This window comes from Somniosus microcephalus, chromosome 8 (assembly GCF_052327205.1).
Source record: "Somniosus microcephalus isolate GS21.2 chromosome 8, FLI_Smic_1.0, whole genome shotgun sequence".
In the NCBI taxonomy this organism is placed as follows: Eukaryota; Metazoa; Chordata; class Chondrichthyes; order Squaliformes; family Somniosidae; genus Somniosus; species Somniosus microcephalus.
The window spans coordinates 55,668,269-55,694,675 of NC_140994.1; the positions used below are offsets into that span (position 1 = coordinate 55,668,269).

General features: G+C 47.5%; 1 protein-coding gene across 2 annotated transcripts in view; it reads right to left on the minus strand.

Moving 5' to 3' along the window:
* Positions 1 to 26,407, minus strand: part of cfap46 (cilia and flagella associated protein 46) — a 575,305-nt gene that overhangs the window by 43,780 nt on the left and 505,118 nt on the right. For both annotated transcript variants that reach the window (XM_085994743.1, XM_085994742.1), the window contains 3 exons: positions 24,343 to 24,455; positions 21,358 to 21,439; positions 9,949 to 10,085 (listed from right to left, as the gene is read on the minus strand). In XM_085994743.1, coding sequence (XP_085850869.1) covers positions 9,949 to 10,085; positions 21,358 to 21,439; positions 24,343 to 24,455 — 332 coding nt within the window. The remainder of the gene's footprint in view (positions 1 to 9,948; positions 10,086 to 21,357; positions 21,440 to 24,342; positions 24,456 to 26,407) is intronic.

Consider the following 26,407-nt stretch of genomic DNA (forward strand, 5'->3'; position numbering starts at 1 on the left):
CGTCATCATACGTGTCTTCACACTGTTCCCTTTGGGGAACTGTATGAAGTGGTGGAAGGATTTATAGCCGTGATTAACGCTCCTTCCGTGACCGTAACCATCTTTGTACCAGCCATTAGGGTGGTTAGTCCTATGGCGGGAGGGTTTTACGGGCTCCCACAAGCTATACGAGGAGGGGGGGCCACCCACACCCACGGACGCAAATATCCCACTGGATGTCAACACAGAATTTAGAGCCGGAGCTCCGACTCCACTTGCCGGGACTGTCTGGAGCGGGGTTCGAAACCCTACCCCGTCTGGCCCAGCGGCGGGGATCCTACCGCTACGCCAAAGGCTCACTCCGATTAGCAACGTGAAATGGCTGGAATGAGCACAATTCACGGCATTAAAAGAACTCACAATTGAACTGATGATGACCTCAGCAATCTCCTCAATGAGGTGGAGGCGCAGCGCCTGCTCATCATTGGTAATGAGAAGTCCAAGGCGCCGCAAAAAGGACAGATGATAGCTTGGTCTTTCAAGTGGCAGCATAGGGCTCCAGTCACGGGGAGGGAAAAGGCGCAGGAAACGTATGGGTGTCACCTTTTGCGCGGAGTGGGCCTTTTGCGTAGCGGTAAGCATCCCCGCCGCTGGGCCAGAAGGAGTAGGGTTTCGAACCCCGCTCCAGACAGTCCCGGCAAGTGGAGTCGGAGCTCCAACTATAAATTCTGGGTGGACATCCAACGGGATACTTGCGTCCGCGGGTGTGGGTGGCCGCCCCCCCTCAGATGGGTTGTGGGAGCCCGTAAAACCCTCACGCCATAGAACTAACCACCCTAATGGCTGGTATGAAGATGGTTATGGTCACGGAAGGAGCGTTAACGTGGCCAGAAATCCTTCCACCACTTCATACAGTTCCCGAAAGGGAACAGTGTGAGGATACGTATGACGATGACCTCTTGCGCAATGCACCTCCTTGGACCCTCAGTCGCAGATGCGAGGGGGCAAATCGTGCAATTGTTAAATTTTTCATTTTATTGACATGTAAAATGTTGGCCCAATAATTCCGTTCCAAACGCGTGAGTACGGCCAGGGTACTCACGCGTCTGTCCGGAGGAAATGCCGGTTTTCAGCATGCACAGCGCATGCGGGGAAAACCGGCATTTCCTGTCCTCTGAACGAAGGGGTTCAGAGGCAGAACGCGTGCGACTGCACAGGCAGCATGTGCGCAGTAAAATTCGCCGGTTTCATTCATGCTTTCAGTGAGGTTAAGTCCTTACAACTTACACATGAAAAAAGCATGAGTACAGTTGCTCCAGAGGCTGCGGAGGACGATATATTTTAACGTGGAGCTTCTGAAAGGCAATATTTTTGTTTGGGAAAGGGAGGAAAGTTATTTTAAGAAATGCTGAGGTAAGTTTTAAAGTTTATTTTTGTTTTGTAAAACGGGTTTTCAATACTGTAGGTAGAAGGAGCAATTGTGGCTATGTGAATTGAATTTGCTGTGTTTATTGAATGTGAAAATGACTCCAACGTTTTTAAGAAAGAAACTTTTCATCAGTAATATAGGCCTAGAAATTCAGTTCTGACGCTATTGCGGCGCTAAAGTTGGGCGCTCGTCAAATTTAGCGCCCGCCGGAAAGTGCAGGCGAGCTCGCCGAAATTCAGTAGATTTGGCCAACTTTTTGGCCGAGCGCTGCACAAGGCGTTGGAACCCTGTGTTCAGGCGCTAATCCGGCGATGCAGCCTAATAACGCCGATTCCGGGCGCAGCGCAGGTGCGATCATGTGGTGAGTGTCAGCAGACACCCTGACGCCGGCCAGCTCTTAAAGGGGGAAGGGTCAACTTTGACTGCAGCCACGCCCTGCATGCTGTAGCCCTGCAACTAGGCCTCAGGAGTGGTTGTGTGGCATATCAACGCCTGGAGGACATGGAGAGGGCCCGTGAAAGAGCCGAACGCTTCTCTGAGCATGCGCTGGGTGTGCTCCTTCATGGGGTGCGCAAAAGAAGGCGGGTCGTTTGCCCGGCTAGTGGCAGGAAGGCTCCCAGGAGCCAGTTCAGGGAGGCTCCCAGGAGCCAGTTCAGGGAGGCCTGGACCAAAATTGCCCGGAGGGTCTCCTCCAGCTCAGATGTTCCCAGGAGTGCGGACCAGTGCCGCAAGAAATACAACGACCTATGTCGGCTGGTCAAGGTGAGTACCCTTTCCAATGTCCCCCTCATCCTTGCATGTGCACCTCCCATTAGGGCCAAAGGGACATCCAAGGTCTAATGGCCAGCCCTGCTGCCGCTGCAATGGCACTTGCATGTTAATCAAGAGCTCTTTCTGCACTTACCACACTGTGCAAGCTATTCCACCATGGGAGGCCTCACACAGAGCTACAGGGCACCACACTGTGCAAGCTATTCCACCATGGCAGGCCTCACACACAGCTACAGGGCACCACACTGTACTTAGACGCCCTCCTTTCTCTTGCAGGCCAAGCTGGCGAGGAACGCCAGGAGCCTCCGTGTCACTGGTGGAGGCCCTCGCGAGTTCCAGGAGCTGACGCCTCTGGAAGAGAGGGTGGCCCGACTGCTGCGGCACCCGGTGATTGGGCCTGTGGCGATCGGCGACGCCGACCCTATACTGGAGCCCACTGGTAAGGACAGGACCGGCTGCACCTCTATCCTTGCCCTCGCGCATCAGATCTACATCCTTCCCCAGTGGCCGATAAATGCGCATAATGCACCAGTGCGGCCTCCCTCGCTGTCGGCCTGTCCTCACTCTAAAGCTACACTTGTGCCTTCCTGCTTTCAGCTGGTGAGGAGGAGGTGCTCCCTGAAGCCCACACAGCCAGGCCCTCGGAGGAGGAGGACGTGGAGGAGCAGCAGGAAGGCGCCACCTCGGGGGAACCCTCCTCCGCTCCAGGACATGCCAATGAAGGGGATACGTCTGGCGTGCCGGAGAGCCAGGGGGAGGCGAGCCCCGAACCTGGTCCCAGTGGCATGGACGCCCGCGGCAAGGCTCCGGCGGCACGCGACCCTTCTGCCCAGAGGGGGGAGGCGGTGGAGGGGAGGGCAGAACCTGGTGTCAGTGGCGTGGCCGCACGCGGCAGCGCTCCGGCGGCATGCCAGCCTTCTGGCCAGAGGGTGGAGGCGCCCTCCAGTCCGGACTCGGACGTCGCCCAGGAGGTGCGCCTCCTGGACGAGATGTCGGCGGCGTCGGAGCGCCGCCACGTGGAAATCATGGAGGTGCTGGCACAGATGCCTCAGGCCATCGAAAGCCTCTCTCAAAGTGTGGTGGCTTTCGGCCAAGCCCAGGCCAGGGGCCTCGAGGTTTTCGCTGCAGCGCACGCCAGGGGGGTGGAGCTCCTTGTGGCAGCGCATGAGAGGGGGGTCGAGCAACTCGAGGCAGCGCAGCACGCCAGTCGCCAGCTGAGAGGTGCTGTCCAGACAATGGGACTGCAGATGCGGGGACATGCCGGCGCAGTTGGGGCACTGACTTCTGCGACCCTCGCACTGGCGGGGAGGCGTCACCAGGCCAGGCGCCGCCCTGCTGCCGCACACCGGTCTGGCCACCCACAGTTTGGCGCGCTTGCTCCCTGGCCAGGCCGCCCGAGTGCACGTGTGTCTGGCGACCAGCGCGCGCCTGGCATCACCCACCTTGTACCCATTGGTGCAGGCGAGCCTGCCACTCCCCCAGCCACGGTGCAAGGAGCTCCTGCAGCCACTGAAGAGGGCCACCCACAGCTGCAGCAGCCACCAGCCGGCCCCTCTCGGGCCCGCCCTCGTGTAGGCCGACCCCCAAGGGCATCTGGCGAGACGCCTTGTCGCCCTGAGGATCCTTCCCCCAGCCTCGGCACAGCCTCACGGCCCAGCTTGAGGCGCAGCAGCAGGACGGGCCGGGGCAAAAGACGCCTGTCCACACACTCGCCCTCTCGCCACACCCAATAGAGTGTGTTCACCGAGGGTTTGGGTGATGCGGGGGCTTCTGTTCTGGGGGGCATTATGTGTTTTTGTTTTATGGGGGGTCTTTGTGTTGTTGGGGGGGCTTGTTTTTGTTAGGCCAGTGACGAGGCCATTTGGATGCTGATGTTATGTTAGTCCTCCCCAGGTTTTGGGAGTGACAGAAGTTTGTTACTGTTTTTTGGGGGTCTTCTCTGTTTTGCTCTTCCATGTGGGAAGGGCCCTGAGGTTTTCAAATAAAGATGCTTATTTATTCACCATGTGCAGGTGTCATGTTTCAAGTGGTTGTTGGGTTAACCGGCTGAGGGCTTGCGAAGCGGCTGCGTTCAGTGGGCCAGGCCATTCCCTGACAGGGGGCCTAGAAGTGTCGAGCAATAAGCCCCCGGCGGACGGCCCTTGGACCTTGTCGCTCCCTCCTGGCCTGGTGCTGCTCCTCCTCAGGGTCCTCCTGCTCGTCCTCCTGAGGTGGTGGCCCAATGTCAGGTGGCAGTGCCCGAGTCCTCCGGATAGCCAGGTTGTGGAGCATGCAGCAGACCACGACGAACTGGGAGACTCTATCCGGCGAATACTGAAGAGACCCGCCCGAACGATCCAGGCAACGGAACCGTTGCTTGAGGACGCCTATCGTTTGCTCTATTAGGTTCCTTGTGGCTTGATGGCTTTCGTTGTATGCCAGCTCCGCTGGGGTCCTGGGCGCGCGGAGCGGGGTCATGAGCCATGTGCACAAAGGGTGCCCTTGTCCCCGAGAAGCCATCCCCTTGGTTGAGGCTGTGCCTGGAACATGTCAGCCACAGTAGTCTGTCGCAGGATAAAGGCATCGTGGATGCTTCCTGGGAAGCGGGCATTGACAGCTAGGATGCGCTGCCTGTGGTCACACACCAGCTGCACATTTAGGGAATGGTAGCCCTTCCGGTTGCGGTCTTGCTCGGCATTGCGGATAGGTGGCCGCATAGCCACATGCGTGCAGTCAATGGCGCCCTGCACCATGGGGAAGGCCGCGATCCTGGCAAATCCGAATGCACGCTGCTCCTGCTTGTGTTGGGTCATGGGGAAGGAGATGAATTGGTGGCTCCTCGCGAAAAGTGCTTCGGTGACCTGTCGGATGCAGCGATGCGCGGCGAACTGGGAGATGGTCGCGATGTCCCTAGCAGCGGCTTGGAAGGAGCCGCTTGCATAAAAGCTGAGAGCCACCGTGACCTTCACTTCCACCGAGAGAGACGCCCTGGACATGAGCTGTGGCTGCAAATCTGCATGAAGCCGCTGGCAGATCTCTTCAACCACCTCCCTTCTGAAGCGCAGCCTCTTAACACAATGCGGCGCAGTCATGGTGAGATATGAGACCTGCTCCCGGTATTGCCTGACTGGGTAAGGCCTACGTTGGCGACGCCTAATGGCCCCTCTGCGTCTAGCCATGCCTGGGCCTGTCTCAAAGCGTATGCCAGCCCTTCGCACAAAATGTCGCAACTGAGGGTTGGCCCCCCATGCAGCCCCCATTACAAAGTTCCAACCAGCAAAATCACAAGGATGCAAATGTCAAAGCACTGGCTAGAAGCCAAAAAGACCTCTCCTATGGTGTCCGAAATCAGTAATCTCTGTGCCTTGCTCTCTGTGCAGAAATCCAAACCAGTCAAGTCATTGCAGCGAAATGGCTAGCTTTTATGGGTGAGTGGATGTGCCCTTTAATTAGCGCTCCCCGAATCCCACAGGGCCTCTGTTGAGTTCCATTTCACAGTTCTTAGTAGCGCCATGCCAACATCGGCCGGGCGCCACTGAATTTCCGGTTTGGGGCGCACAAACGGCGTTGCACGACGGAATGACGTCATAAGATGCGCGCGCAGCTGACCGGGCGCTAACACTTTGCGCCGGCGCTAAAGCCCAGCTGAATTTCGGCGTAGGCGCAGATCCGGCGGTGCCCGGGCGCTAAGTGGATAGCGCCGGAAATCTGGCGCTAACGTCTGGCGCAAACAGCTGAATTTCTAGGCCATATTCTTTTAAGTAATTATGTATGTATGTCTGTATATATTCCTTTGCATATATGTATGTATGTATATATTCCTTTACTTATGTGTATGAATGTATGTATTTAATTGTGACTTTCAGAGAAGGTAACTTATTGGAAAATCATAATTAAATACATACATTCATACACATAAGTAAAGGAATATATACATACATACATATACGTAAAGGAATATATACGGACATACATACATAATTACTTAAAAGAATATATTACTGATGAAAAGTTTCTTTCTTAAAAATGTTGGAAATGTTACATTACTCATTTTAGAACAGTCATTTTCACATTTAATAAACACAGCAAATTCAATTCACACAGCCACAATTGCTCCTTCTACCTACAGTACTGAAAACCCGTTTTAAAAAAAAGTTAAACTTTAAAACTTACCGCAGCATTTCTTAAAATAACTTTCCTCCCTTTCCCAAACAAAAATATTGCCTTTCAGAAGCTCCACGATAAAATATATCTTCCTCCGCAGCCTCTGGAGCAACTTTAAACATGCTTTTTTCATGTGTAAGTTGTAAGGACTTAACCTCACTGAATCCATGAATGAAATCGATGAAGTTCACTGCGCACGCGCTGCCTGTGCAGTCGCACGCGCTGTGCCTCTGAACCCCTTCGTTCAGAGGACAGGAAATGCCGGTTTTCCCCGCATGCGCTGTGCATGCTGAAAACCGGCATTCCTCCGGCCAGACGCGTGAGTACCCCGACCGTACTCACGCGTTTGGAACGGAATTACTGGGCCAATATAAGAGCAGGGAGGTTACGATGGAGCTGTACAAAACGCTAGTTAGGCCACAGCTGGAATACTGTGTGCAGTTCTGGTCACCACACTATAGGAGGGATGTGATTGCATTGGAGAGGGTGCAGAGGAGATTCACCAGGTTGTTACCTGGGCTGGAGCGCTTCAGCTATGAAGTGAGACTGGACAGGCTGGGGTTGTTTTCCTTAGAGCAGAGCAGGCTGAGGGGGGACCTGATTGTGTGTACAAAATTATGAGGGGCATAGATAGGGTAGATAGAAAGGAACTTTTCCCCTTAGTACAGGGGTCAATAACCAGGAGGCATAGTTTCAAGGTAAGGGGCAGGAGGTTTAGAGGAGATTTGAGGAAAAACATTTTTCACCCAGAGGGTGGTTGGAATCTGGAACTCGCTGCCTGAAAGGGTGGTAGAGGCAGAAACCCTCACAACATTCAAGAAGCATTTAGATGAGCACTTGAAACGCCATAGCATACAAGGCTACGGACCAAGTGCTGGGAAATAGGATTAGAATAGACAGGGCTTGATGGCCGGCGCGGACACGATGGGCCGAAGGGCCTCTTTCTGTGCTGTATAACTCTGACTCTAAACAAATCTTTACATGGAGTATAGTTTGAATGTGGAAGCAGAGTCCATCTTTTTTTAATGGAATTAGTTCTGCTTAAAAAGAGGAATATTAAAGGATATGTAAAATGAGCAGGAGAGTGGGATTAGTCGAGGTGGCTCACAGAGATGAGTCAAATACCTGCTTCTGTGCTGTAACACTGTATGATTCTAATAAATAATTTTTAAAGAAATATGGGCGGTGCATTAACCAGATTTGTTGCTGAAATATTTACTTTCTCCCTTTATGCAGTAAATTCACCAAACCCACTCTCTGTGGGAAGCTGCACTCAAAAGTGGTGCGTATTGCAACTAGGACGACAACACTGTAGTGCACCTTCTTGAACCCCTGCTCCCTTTGAGCGCAGCTCACAGCTGGGAATGAGAGTTCAGTGAAAGTACCCTTATCCTTGGACAATTTTTCTCCCCAAAGGATCATGCAACCACTTGCACATTGGCTTGACGCTTGTATGATTCACAATGGACTTAATTTATCTGTCCTTCCTAACTTTGCTGCTGTCAGATGCCATGGAGTTATCAATCAATGCTTAACACAACTGTAACAGTTGGATGCACAGAAATTGGTCAATTATCAGTACCTCCATTTTATTAGCCTGTTACTCTTCTGAGAAAAGGTAAATTGCTGCCCTTCATATCTTCTGGAAAATTTGTAGTTGTGGTCTGATAAAACTTCATTCCGATCGGGGCAATTTTGCCAATTAGAGCACAGATCATCTTAATGTATTTACATCTATAGCTTTGAAGACAGTTTGAGGTTTTACTGCACAATTTCATGCGTATGAATACTTACAATTTTTCCATGATATTTATATTGGCCCAGAAATTCGGGGTCGGGGGCTTCCCCGATCTGCACTTACCTTGCGCGCCGACCGTTGAGCTGTGGGCCCCCGTGGAATTCTGATCCGGGGCCTGGTCCAGCTGCCGGCGCGCTGTACTTGCGTATCCCGGGGCGCAGTTAGTTCAATGCGTCCCCTGGGATCACGTGGGCCATGGGGAGCCAATCGGAGCAGGGAATGCTCCATTCATAAGATTGACAGGAAGAGCTGTCAAAAGTTATAAATACTGTGGCCCCAAAACAGCACTAAATCTTCAAATACATTTTTTTTTAAATCACATTTTTCAAATAAACTATAAATTACATGAAATAACTATTTTAAACAATAATTTAAATTTTTGAAAAAAATAATTTTATTTTCTAACGGGGCTAAAAATAAACTTACCTTGCTTTAAAGTATTTAAAAATAATAAACCTGTGGAAAAAATGTTTTAATTTTAATTAATTCACCACTTACCTTGTAAAAAAGCAGGCCTTATGCCTGCTTTTTACATGTCTAATTTCTGGAGACTTACCCTCCTGGGAAAACCTGGAAAAAAAAATGAAGTTCGATGCGCACGCGCAGCCTCTCCTGCGCACGCGTTCGACCTCTGAACCTCTTTGTTCAGGGGCACGGAAGTGCCAGTTTCCCACGCATGCGCAGTGCATGCAGGAAACCGGCACTTCCATTGGGCCTATGGGTGAGTACCCCGTGCGTACTCACCCGTGGAGACCCGAATTTCTGGGCCATTGCCCTGAACCTGCACCTTTTTCCAGTTTCTCTCCAATCTCTCCATATGCCCTCTCTGAACTCATCTTGTTCATGAGGTCCACCTCCTGTTCCTTTGACACCATTCCTACTAAACTGCTGATCACCCAACATGCTTTCCTGGCCCTCAAGCTACCTGACATTGTAAATGATTTCTTGTCCTCAGGTATTGTCCCTACACCTTTTCAAAATCGTCATCATCACCCCCCCCTCAAAAAAACACCCTTTACCCTTCTGTCCTTGCAAACTACTGCCCCGACTCCAATCTCACTTTCCTCTCAACTCCTTGAATATGTTGTTGTCTCCCAAAGCCATGCCCATTTTTCCTGCAACTTCATGTTTGAATCTCTCCAATCAGGTTTCCGTCCCTGCTACAGCACTGAAACAGCCCTAATCAAAGTCACAAAGGTTCCTCTGTGACTATGGTGCACTATCCCTCCTCGACCTCTCGAGCCTGATCATAACCAGAGCATCTCCGGTAATAGCTTCCATTCCTGCTCGTGCGCTGTTACCTCTAGAGTCCTCAAAGAATCTATTCATGCCCTCTCCTCTTCCTTAACTACATGCTACCCCTTGGCAACATCATCTGGAAAATATTGTGTAAGCTTCCACATGTATTCTGACCATACCAGAGCTCCCTGTACCCGTCTCACCTCCTGAACTGTCTGTGTTATCAGACTGTTTTGCCGACATCCAGTCTTGGATGAGGCACAATTTCCTCAGTTAAAGATTGCGAAGACTGAAGCTACCGTCTTCAGCCCCGCCACAAACTTTTTACCCTCACCACTGATTCCATCCCCCTCCCCGGCCACTGTCTTAAGTTGAACCAGAACATTGGCGTCCTTTTTGACTGAACTGAGACTCCAACCCCATATACTTTCCATCACAAACACTGCCAAATTCCACCTGTGTAACATCGCATGCTTCAGCCCATTTGGGTGTGTATTACATTTGCCACTTTCCATTCTCCAGTCCGCCAAGACATACTCTCAACAGAACCTTGAAATATATTTTATTACATTAACATTGAAACACTTACTTTTTGACAATTTCTTAAACTTTATGGCATTGTCTTGTAGTGTACTGTACCACTGGTTAATCATAATGGAACGAACTCCAGTCAGGCTTAAGAGTATTGCTGCATCCATTTGCCCCTCTGTTGACAACTGCATTGCACTGTAAAAAAAGGAAACAAGAATAAAATTAGAAAATAATTACATAATGATTTAGCGAGGAAAGCAAGTTATTTCAGACTGAGTAGAGTGCACTATGTCAAGTGAACTGGTTCACAATTAGTTCCTTCTGTCTGTCCAAATGAATGTTGGGTGACATTCTTGGTGGTAAGTTATTACTGAATATTGAAATAATTTGTTGTGCACTTATGGCATAACCTTGATATTTACTCTCCCATTATTTACATAACTGATATCCACAAGAACTCTTGTAGGAGTTGGAGTCAGGCCAGTAGATCAGTAGGAAATTTTTAAATTTATTAAATTCATTGATGGGATGTGGGCGTCGCTGGCTAGGCCTGCATTTAGTGTCCATCCCTAATTGCCCTTGAGAAGATGATGGTGAGCCGCCTTCTTGAACCGCTGCAGTCCATATGGTGTAGGTACACCCACAATGATGTTAGGAAGGGAGTTCCAGGATTTTGGCCCAGCGACAGTGAAGGAACGGCGATACAGGTCCAAGTCAGGATGGTGTGTGGCTTGGAAGGGAACTTGTAGGTGGTGATGTTCCCATGCGTCTGCTGCCCTTGTCCTTCTAAGTGGTAGAGGTCGCGGGTTTGGAAGGTGCTGTTGAAGGAGCTTTGGCGAGTTGCTGCAGTGCATCTTGTAGATGGTACACACTGCAGCCACAGTGCGCCGGTGGTGGAGGGAGTGAATGTTGAAGGTGGTGGATGGAGTGTCAATCAAGCGGGCTGCTTTATCCTGAATGGTGTCGAGCTTCTTGAGTGTTGTTGGAGCTGCACTCATCCAGGCAAGTGGAGAGTATTCCATCACACTACTGACTTGTGCCTTGTAGATGGTGGAAAGGCTTTGGGGAGTCAGGAGGTGAGACACTCGCCGCAGAATTCCCAGCCTCTGGCCTGCTCTTGTAGCCACAGTATTTATATGGCTGGTCCAGTTCAGTTTCTGATCAATGGTAACCCCCAGGATGTTGATAGTGGGGGATTCAGCGATGGTAATGCCATTGAATGTCAAGGGGAGATGGTTAAGAGTCTCGCTTGTTGGAGATGGTCATTGCCTGGCACTTGTGTGGTGCGAATGTTACTTGCCACTTGTCAGCCCAAGTCTGAATGTTGTCCAGGTCTTGCTGCATATGGACACGGACTGCGTCAGTATCTGACGAGTCTCGAATGGTGCTGAACAGTGTGCAATCATCAGCGAACATCCCCACTTCTGACCTTAGGATGGAGGGAAGGCCATTGATGAAACAGCTGAAGATGGTTGGGCCTAGGACACTGCCCTGAGGAACTCCTGCAGTGATGTCATGTGATTGAGATGAATGACCTCCAACAACCACAGCCAACTTCCTTTGTGCTAGGTATGATTCCAACCAATGGAGAGTTTTCCCCTTGATTCCCATTGACTTCAGGAGTGAGAGCGTGAAGAGTAGTGGGACTTGGGGCTAGATTGGGAGACCAGCAGGGGTCAAAACATGTTTACCTTGGACTGATTTGCAACCACTATATTGTGTTGGAGTAGTGGTTTTAGAGCAATTACTGGCTGTAAGTAACATAGTTTGCGTGTAAACTATGCTGTGTCAACAGTGCCTCTTGAACTTGGAAGAACCATTGAATTCAGGTGATAGTACTCATAAGAACATAAGAATAGGAGTAGGAGTAGGCCAATCGGCCCCTCGAGCCTGCTCCACCATTCAATAAGATCATGGCTGATCTGATCCTAACCTCAAATCTTCTATCACTCTCCATCCACCCGAACCCATGTGATCTCCCGGGAGAGGCAAAAAACCAGATAAAAAACCCAATGGCCAATTTGGGAGAAAAAAATCTGGGAAATTCCTCTCCGACCCATCTAGGCGATCGAAACTCGTCCAGGAGATCACTCTGTCCCTATATTTTCTACAGTACTTACCTTCTGTAAAGGCGATCTCCACCCCAGCCAGGAACAGGAATAAAACCATCTCCTGAAATCTAACAGAATTAGAACACAGTAGGAGCAGAACCAGGCTACACGGCCCCTGGGCCCACTCCACTACCCACAGGGCCATGACCATTCCGAACCTAGACTCATGTCCAATTTCCTGCCCGCTCCCCGTAACCCTTAATTCCCTTTACTTCTAGGAAACTATCTATTTCCGTTTTAAATTTATTTAATGATGTAGCTTCCACAGCTTTCTGGGGCAGCAAATTCCACAAACCTACCACCCTCTGAGTGAAGAAGTTTCTCCTCATCTCAGTTTTGAATGAGCAGCCCCTTATTCTAAGATTATGCCCCCTAGTTCTAGTTTCACCCATCATTGGGAACATCCTCACCGCATCCACCCGATCAAGCCCCTTCACAATCTTATATGTTTCAATAAGATCGCCTCTCATTCTTCTGAACTCCAATGAGTAGAGTCCCAATCTACTCAACCTCTCCTCATATGACCACCCCCTCATCCCCGGGATTAACCGAGTGAACCTTCTTTGTACTGACTCGAGAGCAAGTATGTCTTTTCTTAAGTATGGACACCAAAACTGTATGCAGTATTCCAGGTGCGGTCTCACCAATACCTTGTACAACTGCAGCAATACCTCCCTGTTTTTATATTCTATCCCCCTAGCAATAAAAGCCAACATTCCATTGGCCTTCTTGATCACTTGCTGCACCTGCATCTCAAATTATAAAAATGAAATCCAACCAGAATCACACTTTTAAACAGCATCACTGCTTAATCCAGACATTAAGGGTTGTATTTTCCTCTGCTACACTGCCCCAAATCAGGTGGCATAATGGCGGAAAATGAAGGGGAATGGAAAAAAAATTCTGCCACCACCCTATAATTGGCAGCAGGAATCTTCCTCCCTCTGCCCCAGCAGGGAAGTCGGTCATCCACCCCATGGCCGGGATTTTACTAACCTCGGCGGGTCCGTGACGGGCAACGTCAGTGGCGGGTCCCGACCCCGCTGCTGGCTCCATCCTGCTCTGTGAAATTAATTTCCGTTGATTGGGCTTGTTAAGCCCGCCCAGCGCATTTCCCGGCCAATTGCAGGAAACGGGTCTAGTGATGTCATTTGATGATGGGTCATCAGTCGGTTTCCTTAAAGGGACCATGGCCAACTTTATTTCGACATTTGTGCTGTCAGTGTTCTACAGCACTGAAGTGCTGCAAACACTGACAATGACTGCACAAAGGCACAGGGCTGCACCCAGGCTCGCCCATGACTCCCTCCATATGCTTATGGAGGTAGCTAGAGCAGGCAGGGAGGTCCTCTTCCCTTCCCATGGGCAGAAGAGTCCTCCCCAGGAAATCAACACAGCCTGGTTGCACATTGCAGAGGAGGGCACAATCAGGGATGTGGTCAGGAGGAACTGGATGCAGTGCCGCACACGTTTCATTGATCTCAGTAGATCGCGAAACATTAGTACAAAGCCACACTCAACTTCATCCTCCTGTGCCTCTCATCACATCCCCATCACTCTGCCTTCCCTACCCTACTCCTGCACATCCTCACTCACACCAACTTACCTTGCACTTCCACCCATCTCGCTCTATCTATATTATCACATCCCCATCTCACGAGCCACCCCTCACACTCACCCTCCTCCTTGTGCAATCATACCAATTAACAACACACAAGGGTAGGCACTTGGGTGTTTTATGCAATGTTCATGTAAAGATTTTGTTAATGTGGTGTCAAACATTGAAAACTTTATTTTCAACACTTTGCGTTCTTGGGCAGATTTGTGTGCACCTTTGGAAGTGGCTTAGTGAGTTGCAGTGAACGGTGAGACATAATGGTACCTCCCGCAATGGTGATGAGTGTGAAAGAAATGGCTTGGGCATTGTAGGGATGCTTTATGGTGTTGGTGTGGGGTGGTGCCAACCTGGTGCATCATGTGGCAGCCAGAGTGTACAGCGTCAAGTGAAGTCAATCTGGCCATGGTGAGGCCATCCCTGGCCTCCCGGGCAGCAACGTGGTCAGGTGCTGATGCCCTGTGTCCTGTGCAGCATCAGTTGATTGCTGAGAAGGTTGGTGGTGTTGTTGTTGCTGCTGCTACTGGTGTGCCTGGTGCTGCTGGTGTTGAGTCTGATCGTGGTAGGATTCTGAGGACCACGGTTAGAGAGTATAAAGAGAAACCATGCTAATGGAATAGATGGCAGGTGAAGTAGAGATGACAGAAGTGAGGTCAGACTGAATGGAGACTTGTGTAAAGACTTGCAGCATGGTGAATCTGTTTTGGAAATGCAGTGAGGAACAGCTTGTGGCTGAGGGGAGATATCTCTGTAAGGTGGGAGCTTTTACTTTACATTTGAAGCTGTCAACTAAACAGCTGATTCAATGTCCACTGAACTCCCACCTCAGCTTGATAGACGTGATCCACGACCAGCGTGGACCCCGTGGATGAGCTGTCAAATGCAGAAGGTGAGCTCAAATTCATTCTTAAGTGGCTCCAAACAAGCCACTAATTACCTGAATTGGGTCCACCGCGGCTGCCTGTTGGGTCTGCTCAGCACTGACAGACCCGACATTGGGAAGGGCGCCTGGTGGCGGGTTCACAGTGGGGTCCCGACCTGTTGTCGAAAAAAAAACTTTCCCACCTGACCCACCACCGATCGTGCCCGCTGACCCCCCGGAAAATTCCGGCCCATGACTAAATTTTACTGAAGACCTTTGGGATGCTTCTGCCCCCTTAACAGCAGTTATCATGGGTGACTTTAATCTACATATAGATTGGGCTAACCAAATTAGTAACAATACCGTGGAGGAGGAATTCCTGGAGTGTATACGGGATGGTTTCCTGGACCAATATGTCGAGGAACCAACTAGAGATCAGGCCATCTTAGACTGAGTATTACGTAATGAGAAAGGATTAATTAGCAATCTTGTTGTGCGAGGCCCCTTGGGTCAGAGCGATTATAATATGATAGAATTCTTCATTAAGATGGAGAGTGAAATAGTTGACTCAGAGACTAGGGTCCTGAATTTAAATAAAGGAGACTACGATGGTATGAGGCGCGAGTTGGGTCGGATTGATTGGGGAATGTCACTCAAAGGGTTGACGGTGGATGGGCAATGGCAAACATTCAAAGATCGCATGGATGAACTACAGAATTTGTTCATCCCAGTTTGGCATAAAAATAAAACAATAAAGGTGACTCAACCGTGGCTAACAAGGGAAATTAGGGATAGCAGAAGATCCAAGGAGAGGACATATAAATTGGCCAGAAAAAGCAGTAAACCTGAGGATTGGGAGCAGTTTAGGATCCAACAAAGGAGGACAAAGGGATTAATTAAGAGGGGGAAAATAGAGTATGAGAGTAAGCTTGTAGGGAACATAAAAACTGACTGTAAAAGCTTTTATAGATATGTGAAGAGAAAAAGATTGGTGAAGTCAAGCGTAGGTCCCTTGCAGTCAGAATCAGGGGAATTTATAATGGGGAAAAAAGAAATGGCAGACCAATTAAATACATACTTTGGTTCTGTCTTTACAAAGGAGGACACAAATAACCTCCCAAAGATGTCAGGGAACATAGGGTCTAATGAGAGGGAGGAACTGATAGAAATCAGTATTTGTAGGGAAATGGTGTTAGGGAAATTGATGGGATTGAGGGCCGATAAATCCCCAGGGCCTGATAATCTACATCCTAGGGTACTTAAGGAAGTGGCCCTAGAAATAGTAGATGCATTGCTGGTCATCTTCCAAAATTCGATAGACTCTGGAACAGTACCCATGGATTGGCAGGTAGCTAATGTTACCCAACTGTTCAAAAAGGGTGGTAGAGAGAAAACGGGGAATTACAGACCGGTAAGCCTGACATCGGTAGTGGGGGAAATGCTAGAGTCCATTATAAAGGATGTAATGGCAGAGCACTTGGAAAAAAGTGACCGGATCGGACAAAGTCAACATGGCTTTACAAAAGGTTAATCGTGCTTGACTAATCTACTGGAATTTTTTGAGGATGTAACTGGTAAAATAGATAAGGGAGAACCAGTGGATGTGGTGTATTTGGATTTTCAAAAGGCTTTTGAGAAGGTCCCGCTTAAGAGATTAGCGTGTAAAATTAAAGCACATGGGATTGGGGGCAAGGTATTGACTTGGATAGAGAACTGGTTGGCAAACAGAAAGCAAAGAGTTGGAATAAACGGCTTTTTCCGAGTGGCAGGCAGTGACTAGTGGGGTACCGCAGGGATCGGTCCTTGGACCCCAGCTATTCACAATATATATTAATGATCTGGACGAGGGAACTAGATGTAATATCTCCAAGTTTGCAGACGACACAAAGCTGGGTGGGCGTGTGTGCTGTGAGGAGGATGCCGAGAAACTTCAGGATGATTTGGACAGGTTGGGTGATTGGGCAGAAGCATGGCAGATGCAATATAACGTGGATAAATGCGAGGTTATCCACTTTGGTGTCAAAAACAGGAAGGCAGATTATTATCTGAATGGCAATAGATTGGGAGAAGGGGAAGTGCAATGAGACCTGGGCGTCCTTGTGCACCAGTTGCTGAAAGTAAGCATGCAGGTGCAGCAGGCGGTTAAGAAGGCAAATGGTATGTTGGCCTTCGTAGCGAGAGGGTTTGAGTACAGGAACAAGGATGTCTTGCTGCAGTTGTACAGGGCCTTGGTGAGGCCACATCTTGAGTATTGTGTGCAGTTTTGGTCACCTTATCTGAGGAAGGATGTTCTTGCCATGGAAGGAGTGCAGAGAAGATTCACCAGGCTGATACCTGGGATGGCAGGAATGACATATGAGGAGAGATTGGGTCGATTGGGCTTGTACTCACTGGAGTTTAGAAGAATGAGAGGGGATCTCATCGAAACTTATAAAATTCTAACTGGACTAGACAGACTAGATGCTGGAAGGATGTTCCCGATGGTCGGGGAGTCCAGAACCAGGGGTCACAGTCTAAGGATAAGGGGTAAGCCATTTAGGACAGAGATGAGGAGGAATTTCTTCACCCAGAGAGTGGTGAACCTGTGGAATTCTCTGCCAAAGAAGGCAGTAGAGGCCAATTCATTAAATATATTCAAGGAGTTGGATATATTTCTTAAGGCTAAAGGGATCAAGGGATATGGAGAGGAGGCAGGAACAGGGTACTGAATTTGGATGATCAGCCATGATCTCATTGAATGGCGGAGCAGGCTCGAGGGGCCGAATGGCCTACTCCTGCTCCTATCTTCTATGTTTCTATGTTTCTTCCGGCAATTCCCTGATGAGGTGTGGCAGGGTCCGTCTGTGTGGTATGCCTGTTACCTGCAGTCCACCTGGCATAATGAAGAGCCCCAATTCAGAAAATGTGTTGGGATCCTGCGCGCTTGGGGTGGCATGTACCCCAATCCTTCACTGGCAGAAAGCCTGCTCTAGAAAAAATCAGCTCAAGATTGAGAATTTATTTTCTCTATCAGCAGCTGTTATGCTGTTTACAGGTTTGGGTTTGAATAAAATGTGCTCCGAATGGTCTTGAGTACCTGCTAATTTTCATCATCTGACAAGGGCCCCCTCCATTATAGCAGATAACAAAATTTCCACTGTACTTTGTATTTAGTCATACCTTAAAGTGCACAAATGATCAATAGTTGCACATTTTTGACCACAAATATTAAACTTAATGCAGAACTAACCGAATCCTCATGCAAATTAGAACAACTGTAGAACCGTTTAGGGACAGTTCTATGCAAAAAGAAAAAGTGCTGGAAAAAAGTGAGAATAAAGCTGTGAGTTTTGAGCTCTAGGGTCTATGTCCTGTGCCAAACAGGTAAATTCTTGGAACTGATCAATGCAGTATCATACACACCATTATCTGGATCATTTGCTGAACTTTGGCCCCACTGAGAAGCCTGCAACCCATGCAATGTTATCCTCTTTGCTGGTGAAGACTACATTATGGTGATAAATGCTTGATATTAATAAGTGCTGAAAATATTTCATTGCCAAAACCAGGCAAGACTGACCCAATCTGTAGAGGCTTTGTCAGTAGCTTCTGCTCTGGTTATACATGATTCCATGGAAAAAAGTCAGCTGGGAATTAGTCAACTCATGGTTCCCAATACATCATGATTTCACTCTAATTATATTAAAAATTGGAAAGATAATTATGTTCAAAAAGCAGTTTACGAAGGCAAGCCATGTCTTTATCCTAAATCTTATCCTGAGTTCCTACTTCAAGAGGTGTTATAATAGATTTCAAACATTCGGACACCTTGGGCTGGATTTTGTCAGCCCCGAGGAGGCAGGTATGGAGGCGGGACTGCTGGTACAGTTGCAGAATTTGGGGGCGGGTGGCAAACCCGCCCCCAACCCGCCTCTGTGCCCTCTTGCCAGGAGGCGGGAAGCCGTCCTGCCCTAGGTCCCGTCTCCTCGAGGCGGGAAAGGGAATAAAGCCTATTAACTGCCTGTTAACAGGTAGTTAACAGGCAGAAAATAGGATTATCCCCATTTTTCGTTCCAAAGTGCAGGCTTCCTGACCTCGGGGAACCCCGGCAGGGTGTAGGAGATGAATAGGAGGTCTGCGGAGGTCTGCAGGGTCTGAAAATGCGATGTAGAGGTGAGTGATGGGTGCAAGTGTGGAGTGGTAAGTATGTAAGGTGAGTGTAAATGTTCACTTACCTTTGTTTCTGCCTACAGCCTTCAGCTGCTGTGGAGCTGGAGTCCCGACATCTCCATTGTAGATATCACAGACTGGCTGTTGGATCCTCCGAACCAACAGCCAGGTGATTTATGCAAAGTTGAAAGGTTTGATGAGTCCTGAACACAAAGACTCATCAAACTACACAGAATGTCAGTGTTTGACAGCTTCACAGAGCTGTCAAATGATGACAATTCTTCTTTCAAAAGTTCTTGACAGATGGCACGTCATACGTTGACATGCTCTGTCACTGACTTCCCCCTAATTGGCCTGCTGAGTCCGCTGGGCGGGCTTAACAAGGTCAATCAGGGGAAAATCCCGCTGGTTGGCCAGAAGTTGATGAGGCGGGATTGAAAGCCGGCAAGCAGCAGTCCCACCTCTAAAAGCTTCCCATTGAGAAAATCCAGCCCCTTACCTGTGATTTCAAAATCTAATGTTTGTAAGACAATTATACTTTTACTTGGTTCCTTGTTCCAAATTGTTTCTGAATGAAACTGTATCATTGAAAAACATAACCAGTATTAACATGTAGCTAAAGTTAGCGATTTTGTGATGGGGCAAAATTAGAGTTGGGCCCACCAGTAGTGCAGGCAGACTTATACCGGTAACAGAGAGGCCTGACCTTGTTGGACTTTGTGAGGCCAGCCTCCCTCCTCATTTTAACAGGCTCATTGTGTATGAAAAACAAGTGCATGAAGCCAAAACAGTAGAGTGATTGGCAGAGGGGCAGGAAATCCAGTAAGGCAGCAACTCCAAGAGGGTTGTTGCTCACCCTTACAGGGGAAAGGATTTTGTTGAGACAAAAGTCTGCTATAAAGGAACTGGTGCTGGTGTGAACAGCTAGTTTTTAAATAAAAATGGCTGGGCAAAGAGCTAGGTGAAGTCCCTTGTTTAATGAGGATGCATCTGAGGTCCTAATTTAAGAGGTGCTGCAAAGGCGTGTGGCCCTCTTTGGTGCAGAAGGCCATCCTTCTATAAAAGCTATCTGGATTGAGGTGGTCCAGTAACTCCCAGGTCCATAGGATATGGGAGAAAATGAGGAGGAAATTTTCAAGTTTCAGGATGTAATAGGTAAGTGTACCCACCTTTGAACACATTAGCATGCACAATCAAAATTGTGAACTGGTTTGTCCTCAGGGAAGTACCATGTAAAGCAGAGTCAATCTTTCCTCTTTTCCACATCTGCTATTATTGCAGAAAAGTTGAAGGACATAAATTTTAAAGGGCATATAATTAGCTTGCATTATTAAATACATAATAGTTGAAAGGGCTACTCATAAACTACACTGCCACCAGAAACTGCATACATGTTGCTGCTCCATCTCTTGTGGATGATACTTAATAGTGGCAGTCTACCATCACACTTGTTCTTCCCATTCAGGGAGCACTAGGTTAGGAAGTAGGAGAAGCACACCTTGGAGTCACCGAGGGGAAGCACAGTGGTAAGTAGTAGAGGTACTTGCAAATGTAAATATTACCTGAAATTTTGTCCACTTTATTTCTTTTTAGCTGGAAAAAAAGACTTGGATTTACAGGAAATTTTGTTATATCCGGCACCGACAGGACCGAGCTGTTGCCGATCTATCAAAACTGCCGGACATACAAAGTTAATGTTGAAGCATACGGAGGTTTTCATCTCCGTATCTGACAACAAACACTGTTGCTTAGCAACAGCTTGTAAACAGTCGGCCCATACCTTGGAAGCATCTCTGTAGCTTAGCAACAGCTCCAGAGAGACTTTCCAGAACCTGACTGTTGAAAACAAAGCCACGAGAAGAAAAAAAACCTAACAAAACGGCTCCTGATTTCTGCCGGTAGATCGAGGTTTCCGGACATACAACCTCCGGATAAACCAAAGTTTCCTGTATATGGCGCCTTTCATGATCACCGAACGTCCCAAAGTGCCAATGACGTACTTTCTGAAGTGCAGTCACTGTTGTAATGTAGGAAATGTGGCGGCCAATTTGCGCACAACACCCCAGATCGTTTTTTTTTGGAAGGGCCATCTTAATGAATTATTAGATAACAGGATGGTGTAACATGGTAGTTAAGGTACAGTAGATATAAATGAGTAGCAATTAATTTATGGGGATCGTATGTGGTGACTAATTGGTCAGCAATACTTGTGCAGGAGCCAGATCTTGGAATTTCCTGGTGCACCAATCTTTATGGTTGTACCTATGCTTCCTTAGATTCCCTGACAGAGTCTTACATAGCATTTGTTTGACATTTCATGAAGGAAAATCCAATGCACTGTCAAACAAGTCAGTATAAAAAAAGCCAAGCGCCATGTTTTACACCTACCTGCAGTTAAATTTAGATGTTTAGACAATGTGGATGCTGATGCCCACATTCTCTCTTGGGTAGCAGAAGTCAAATTTCAGCCAAGTGGTGTGGACAGGATTCTACCTGGCTGAAACTTTAACTGTAGCTACTGGTCTGACTAGTTGGTGCAGTGTTTCTAAAGGGGGGAAAAAAGTTGTACACTGGGGCAGTCTGTTCAGAGCCTCCTGCTAACTTGAATTAAAAAAGATAACCAATCCATAAAAATTCCAAACTACTGTACATATATTAGTCAAATTTTCAGAATGCTCAAGAAATGTACCATTTTTAACATTTGCAATTTTCAATTACATTAAGCATTACCTTTTTGCCCTATCCAGTATTGACTGCCGTCGAAAACTTTGACTGGTTCGAGCCAGATCTAGAAGAATCATTAGCTGGCATTCTGGATAAATAAAAATAAAAGAATAAAAGTTAAACTATAAATAGGTTGTTAAAACACTAAAAATAAGTGTATGCACTAATATTGACAAGTTTTAATTTCCATGCTGCTAGCTTTCTTATTTCCTGGTATTATTTATGACTGTGCCTCAAAAAAAACCTGTCCCAGTGCTAAACTTTGCAATTTCAGCCACCCCTCAATTAGGACCCAGAAATGGAAAATATGTTACTCTATACTGACACTATGGTGGCGATTTTGCCAGCCCTGGGGAGGCGGGTTTGGAGGCGGGACTGCCAGGAAAATGGCAGAATCTGGGGGCAGGTACCCATCCCGCCCCCAACCTGCCTCCGTGCCATCTTCCCAGGAGGCGGGAATCCGACCCGCGCTGGGTCCCGTCTCCTGGAGGCGGGAAGGGGATTACAGCCACTAAACTGCCTGTTAACAGGTAGTTAACAGGCAGTTAAGAGGATTATCCCCATTTTTCCAGCAGAGATGTGGGCTTCCTGACGTCGGGAAATCCCGCCAGGGTCACCGAGGCGAGCAGAGGGTCTGTGGGGGTCGGAGGGGTCCAAAAGTGCACTGTGGAGGTGAGTGATGGGTGCAGGCATGGAGAGGTAAGTATTTTCCCTTATTTGACCTTGTTAAGCCTGGCCAGCAGGCTAAGCAGGCCAATTAAGGGACAACTGGTTACTGGTGACGTCAGCAATTGACATTTCATTTGTCAAGAGCTTTTGACAGATGAAAAATCAGCGTTTGACAGCTCTGTGAAGCTGTCAAACACTGACAATCTGTCTTCTAACTTGCGTCCTTCTACTCCGACTCAGTTAGAGAGCTCTCCAGACCAGAAAGCAGAGGCTGCAGCTTTTGACAGTTCAGCGGCCATTCTGCTTTCTGTACCGGTGAGCTGAGGGACTCCCGAGACCTGAAGGAAGGAAACCTGCAGGAGAAAGTAAAGGTAAGTAAAACTTATTAAAACACTTTACACTTACCTCACACACTTACCTCTGTACACATGCACCCATCACTCACCTGCACAATGGATATCTCGACCCCTCCAACCCCTGCAGACCGATGGTCCGCCTCACTAACTTGGCGTGGTTCGGAGCCGTCGGACAGCCCACACTTCGGGGCTAAAAATAGGGATTAGGCAAAAAACTTCCTGTTAAGCAGTTAATTGGCACTAATCCCCTTCCCGCCTCGGGGAGGTGGCTCCCAGCACAGGCCGGGTACCCGCCTCCTAGGACATTGGCACGGAGGTGGGTTGGGGGCCGGATGGGTTTCTGCCCCCCGATTCTGCAATTTTCCCACCACTCCCGCCTCCAAACCCACCTCCTCGGGGCTTGGAAAATCGAGCCCATAATTTCTGGGTTGCTAGTCCAGGAGCATAACCACTACACACCATGACCACCAACCTACCATACTTGACCTTGTCCTTACTAACTAATCTGTCACACGCATACCTGTCCACAGTAGCACACCTGTCCACAGTAGCACTGGTAGAAGAGACAACTGCACAATCTTGTAAAGACAGAAAGTGAGACATCACCCATCATGTTGTGTAGCACTACTGCTGTACTAAGTAAGAAGACTAAGGAAAGATCTATCAGCCCAAAACTGGGCATCATTGAGATGCTGTGGTCATCATCATCAGCAGCAGCAGGATTTTAAGCAGCCTAACCTGTAATTTCATGGCCTAGTACTTCCTTCACTCCTCTGGGAGACCAACCCTGGTTCAATGGAGCATATAGAAGAACAAAACAGTTCCCTTGGATAAATTAATTGAACCTTTTCTTTCCTTGGTACACAGTCCATTATCTCAAAGTGTATCTTTTGGGATAAGGTGTTACACATAGAATATGTAAGCCATCTGCGCCTATGGAGCCCGGCATGTCCTGCTAGAATTAAAAACTAGCAAACATAATAGAGACATTTATCCCATGCAACTTCTTTGATATAAAGCCATTGGAAGGAGATCACATCACACAATCAGGGCTTCTTATAAAAAAGATTTAAATAAAGTGGCCCAGAAATTCGGGTCTCTACGGGTGAGTACGCATGGGGTACTCACCCGTAGGCCCAATGGAAGTGCCGGTTTCCTGTATGCACTGCGCATGCGCGGGAAACCGGCACTTCCGTTCCCCTGAACGAAGGGGTTCAGAGTTCGAACGCGTGCGCGGTAGAGCAGGCGTAAGGCCTGCTTTTTACAAGGTAAGTGGTGAATTAATTAAAATTAAAACATTTTTTCCACAGGTTTATTATTTTTAAATACTGTAAAGAAAGGTAACTTTATTTTTAGCCCCATTAGAAAATAAAATTATTTTTTTCAAAAATGTAAATTATTGTTTAAAATAATTATTTCATGTAATTTATACTTTATTTAAAAAATGTGATTTAAAAAAAAAATTATTTGAAGATTTAGCGATGTTTTGGGGCCCGTAGTATTTCTAAGTTTTGATAGCACTTCCTGTCAAACTTATGAATGGAGCATTCCCTGCTCCGATTGGCTCCCCATGGCCCACGTGATCCCAGGGGACGCTTCGAACTAACTGCGCCCCTGGGATACGCAAGCACTGCGCGCCAGCAGCTGGAGCAGGCCCCGGATCGGAATTCCACGGGGGCCCACAGCTCAACGGCCGGCGCGCAAGGTAAGTGCAGGTCGGGGGCTTACACCCGCGGGAAGCCCCCGACCCAAATTTCTGGGCCGTTTTAAATGTTTTTATAATGTTACCTGCCAATTATAATACTCCTGTGCAGCGCCTCGGGACGTTTTACGATGTTAAAGGCGCTATATAAATACAAGTTGTTGTTGTTGTTGTTGTTGTTGTTGATTGTTTTGAACTGCAGCTGATGAGAGGAATCTTAAGTAATTAAAATCATACAACTGACTAGGACAAGTCAAACTATACCTGGAAAATTCATGGAAACAAATTTTGATGGTAATACGTTTGCAAGAAACCGCTCCGTTCCATAAAAGATGAATGCACCACAATTTTTCATCACCTCTTCCCATTGTGCATGACTGTGAAAGAAGAAAGGAAATGTTGTTGATTATTCAATTTGACAATGAAACTGTGTAAATTGGAAGCTCAGGGTAAACAGAAATTCTCAAAATGGTTATAATTAAATCCATTAAACATAGAAACATAGAAGATAGGAGCAGGAGTAGGCCATTCGGCCCTTCGAGCCTGCTCCGCCATTGAATGAGATCATGGCTGATCATCCAAATTCAGTACCCTGTCCCTGCCTTCTCCCCATATCCCTTGATCCCTTTAGCCTCAAGAAATATATCCAACTCTTTCTTGAATATATTTAATGAACTGGCCTCCACCGCCCTCTGTGGCAGAGAATTCCACAGGTTCACCACTCTCTGGGTAAAGAAATTCCTCCTCATTTCAGTCCTAAATGGCTTACCCCTTATCCTTAGACTATGACCCCTGGTTCTGGACTCCCTGGCCATCAGAAACATCCTTCCTGCATCTAGTCTGTCCAGACCTGACAGAATTTTATAGGTTTCGATGAGATCCCCTCTCAATCTTCTAAACTCCAGTGAGTATAAGCCCAATCGACACAATCTCTCCTCATATGTCATTCCTGCCATCCCAGGTATCAGCCTGGTGAATCTTCGCTGCACTCCCTCCATGGCAAGAGCGTCCTTCCTCAGGTAAGGTGACCAAAACTGCACACAATACTCAAGGTGCGGTCTCACCAAGGCCCTGTACAACTGTAGCAAGACATCCTTGTTCCTGTACTCGAACCCTCTTGCTACGAAGGCCAACATACCATTTGCCTTCTTAACCGCCTGCTGCACCTGCATGCTTACCTTCAGCGACTGGTGCACAATAACACCCAGGTCTCTTTGACAATAGATTGGGAGAAGGGGAAGTGCATTCAAATAATAATCTGCCTTCCTGTTTTTGCCACCAAAGTGGATAACCTCACATTTATCCACATTATAGTGCATTTGCCATGTTTCTGCCCAATCACCCAACCTGTCCAAATTGTAAGCAAATATTTACTGTATTTCATAGTGGTGAAGCATTTGTCAAATTATGGAGGATAATAAATATAACTCAATGTTAATATACTGTATTAACAAATAAAAGATACTGCAAATTTGCAACACAAATTATTACTGAAAAGGCCATAGATCAAGCTCTACATTTCTCCTTAGGAACTCAAAAAATCCACTTATAGGGATGGGGACAGCGGTAAGAAGGAAAATTCCACATTCAAAAATAGAGACCGTCGTTTGTTTTAGCACCAACTCTGACCCTTGAACATAATATTCTTCTACTGTGTCCCTAATAATGGGTTTTTCCCATATAAGCTTGCCACTCTAATTGTTCTACCTGGGCAGCAGATTCCAAAAATCAGTTTCTGAAATAATTTTTCACTGCCATTTTTTTCTCAGTAATTTACATTTATATTATCCAAAATTAGAGTTGAAATGACATTTTAATTGTTGTGTTTTGCACAAAATCATGATTAAATTTATCAAGTTAATTATGTTTGTGCCTTTTAATTCCTTCATTAAAGTTTTTACTTGAAGGCCACAGCCTCTCCTTGGATTTTTTAATGCCTTAAGTACCATCATGCCATCCATTCATCCTCTGTGGTACCACCCTGTCATAGTTTCATTCCTTCTGTTCTAACATAACAAATGCATCTCCCATAATGGTTTCTCATTCTATGACCACATGGTCACCTCTAGAATGCATCGTGGCCCCCTCCTATTACTCATCTGCATGTTGGTGCTGCGTGAGATTATACATAAGCATGGGGCCAGCTTACATATATATGCCAATAACTCCGAGTTTTACCCGTCATCCTCAACCCCACAACTGTTGCTTTGCTGTTCAATTTCCTATCTGACAAAGTTGTGGAGCAGAATTTCTCCAACTCAACACTGGCAAAACTGAAGCTATCCTGTTCCACTCCTGTCAAAAACCCACACCTTAGCCCCAAATTATA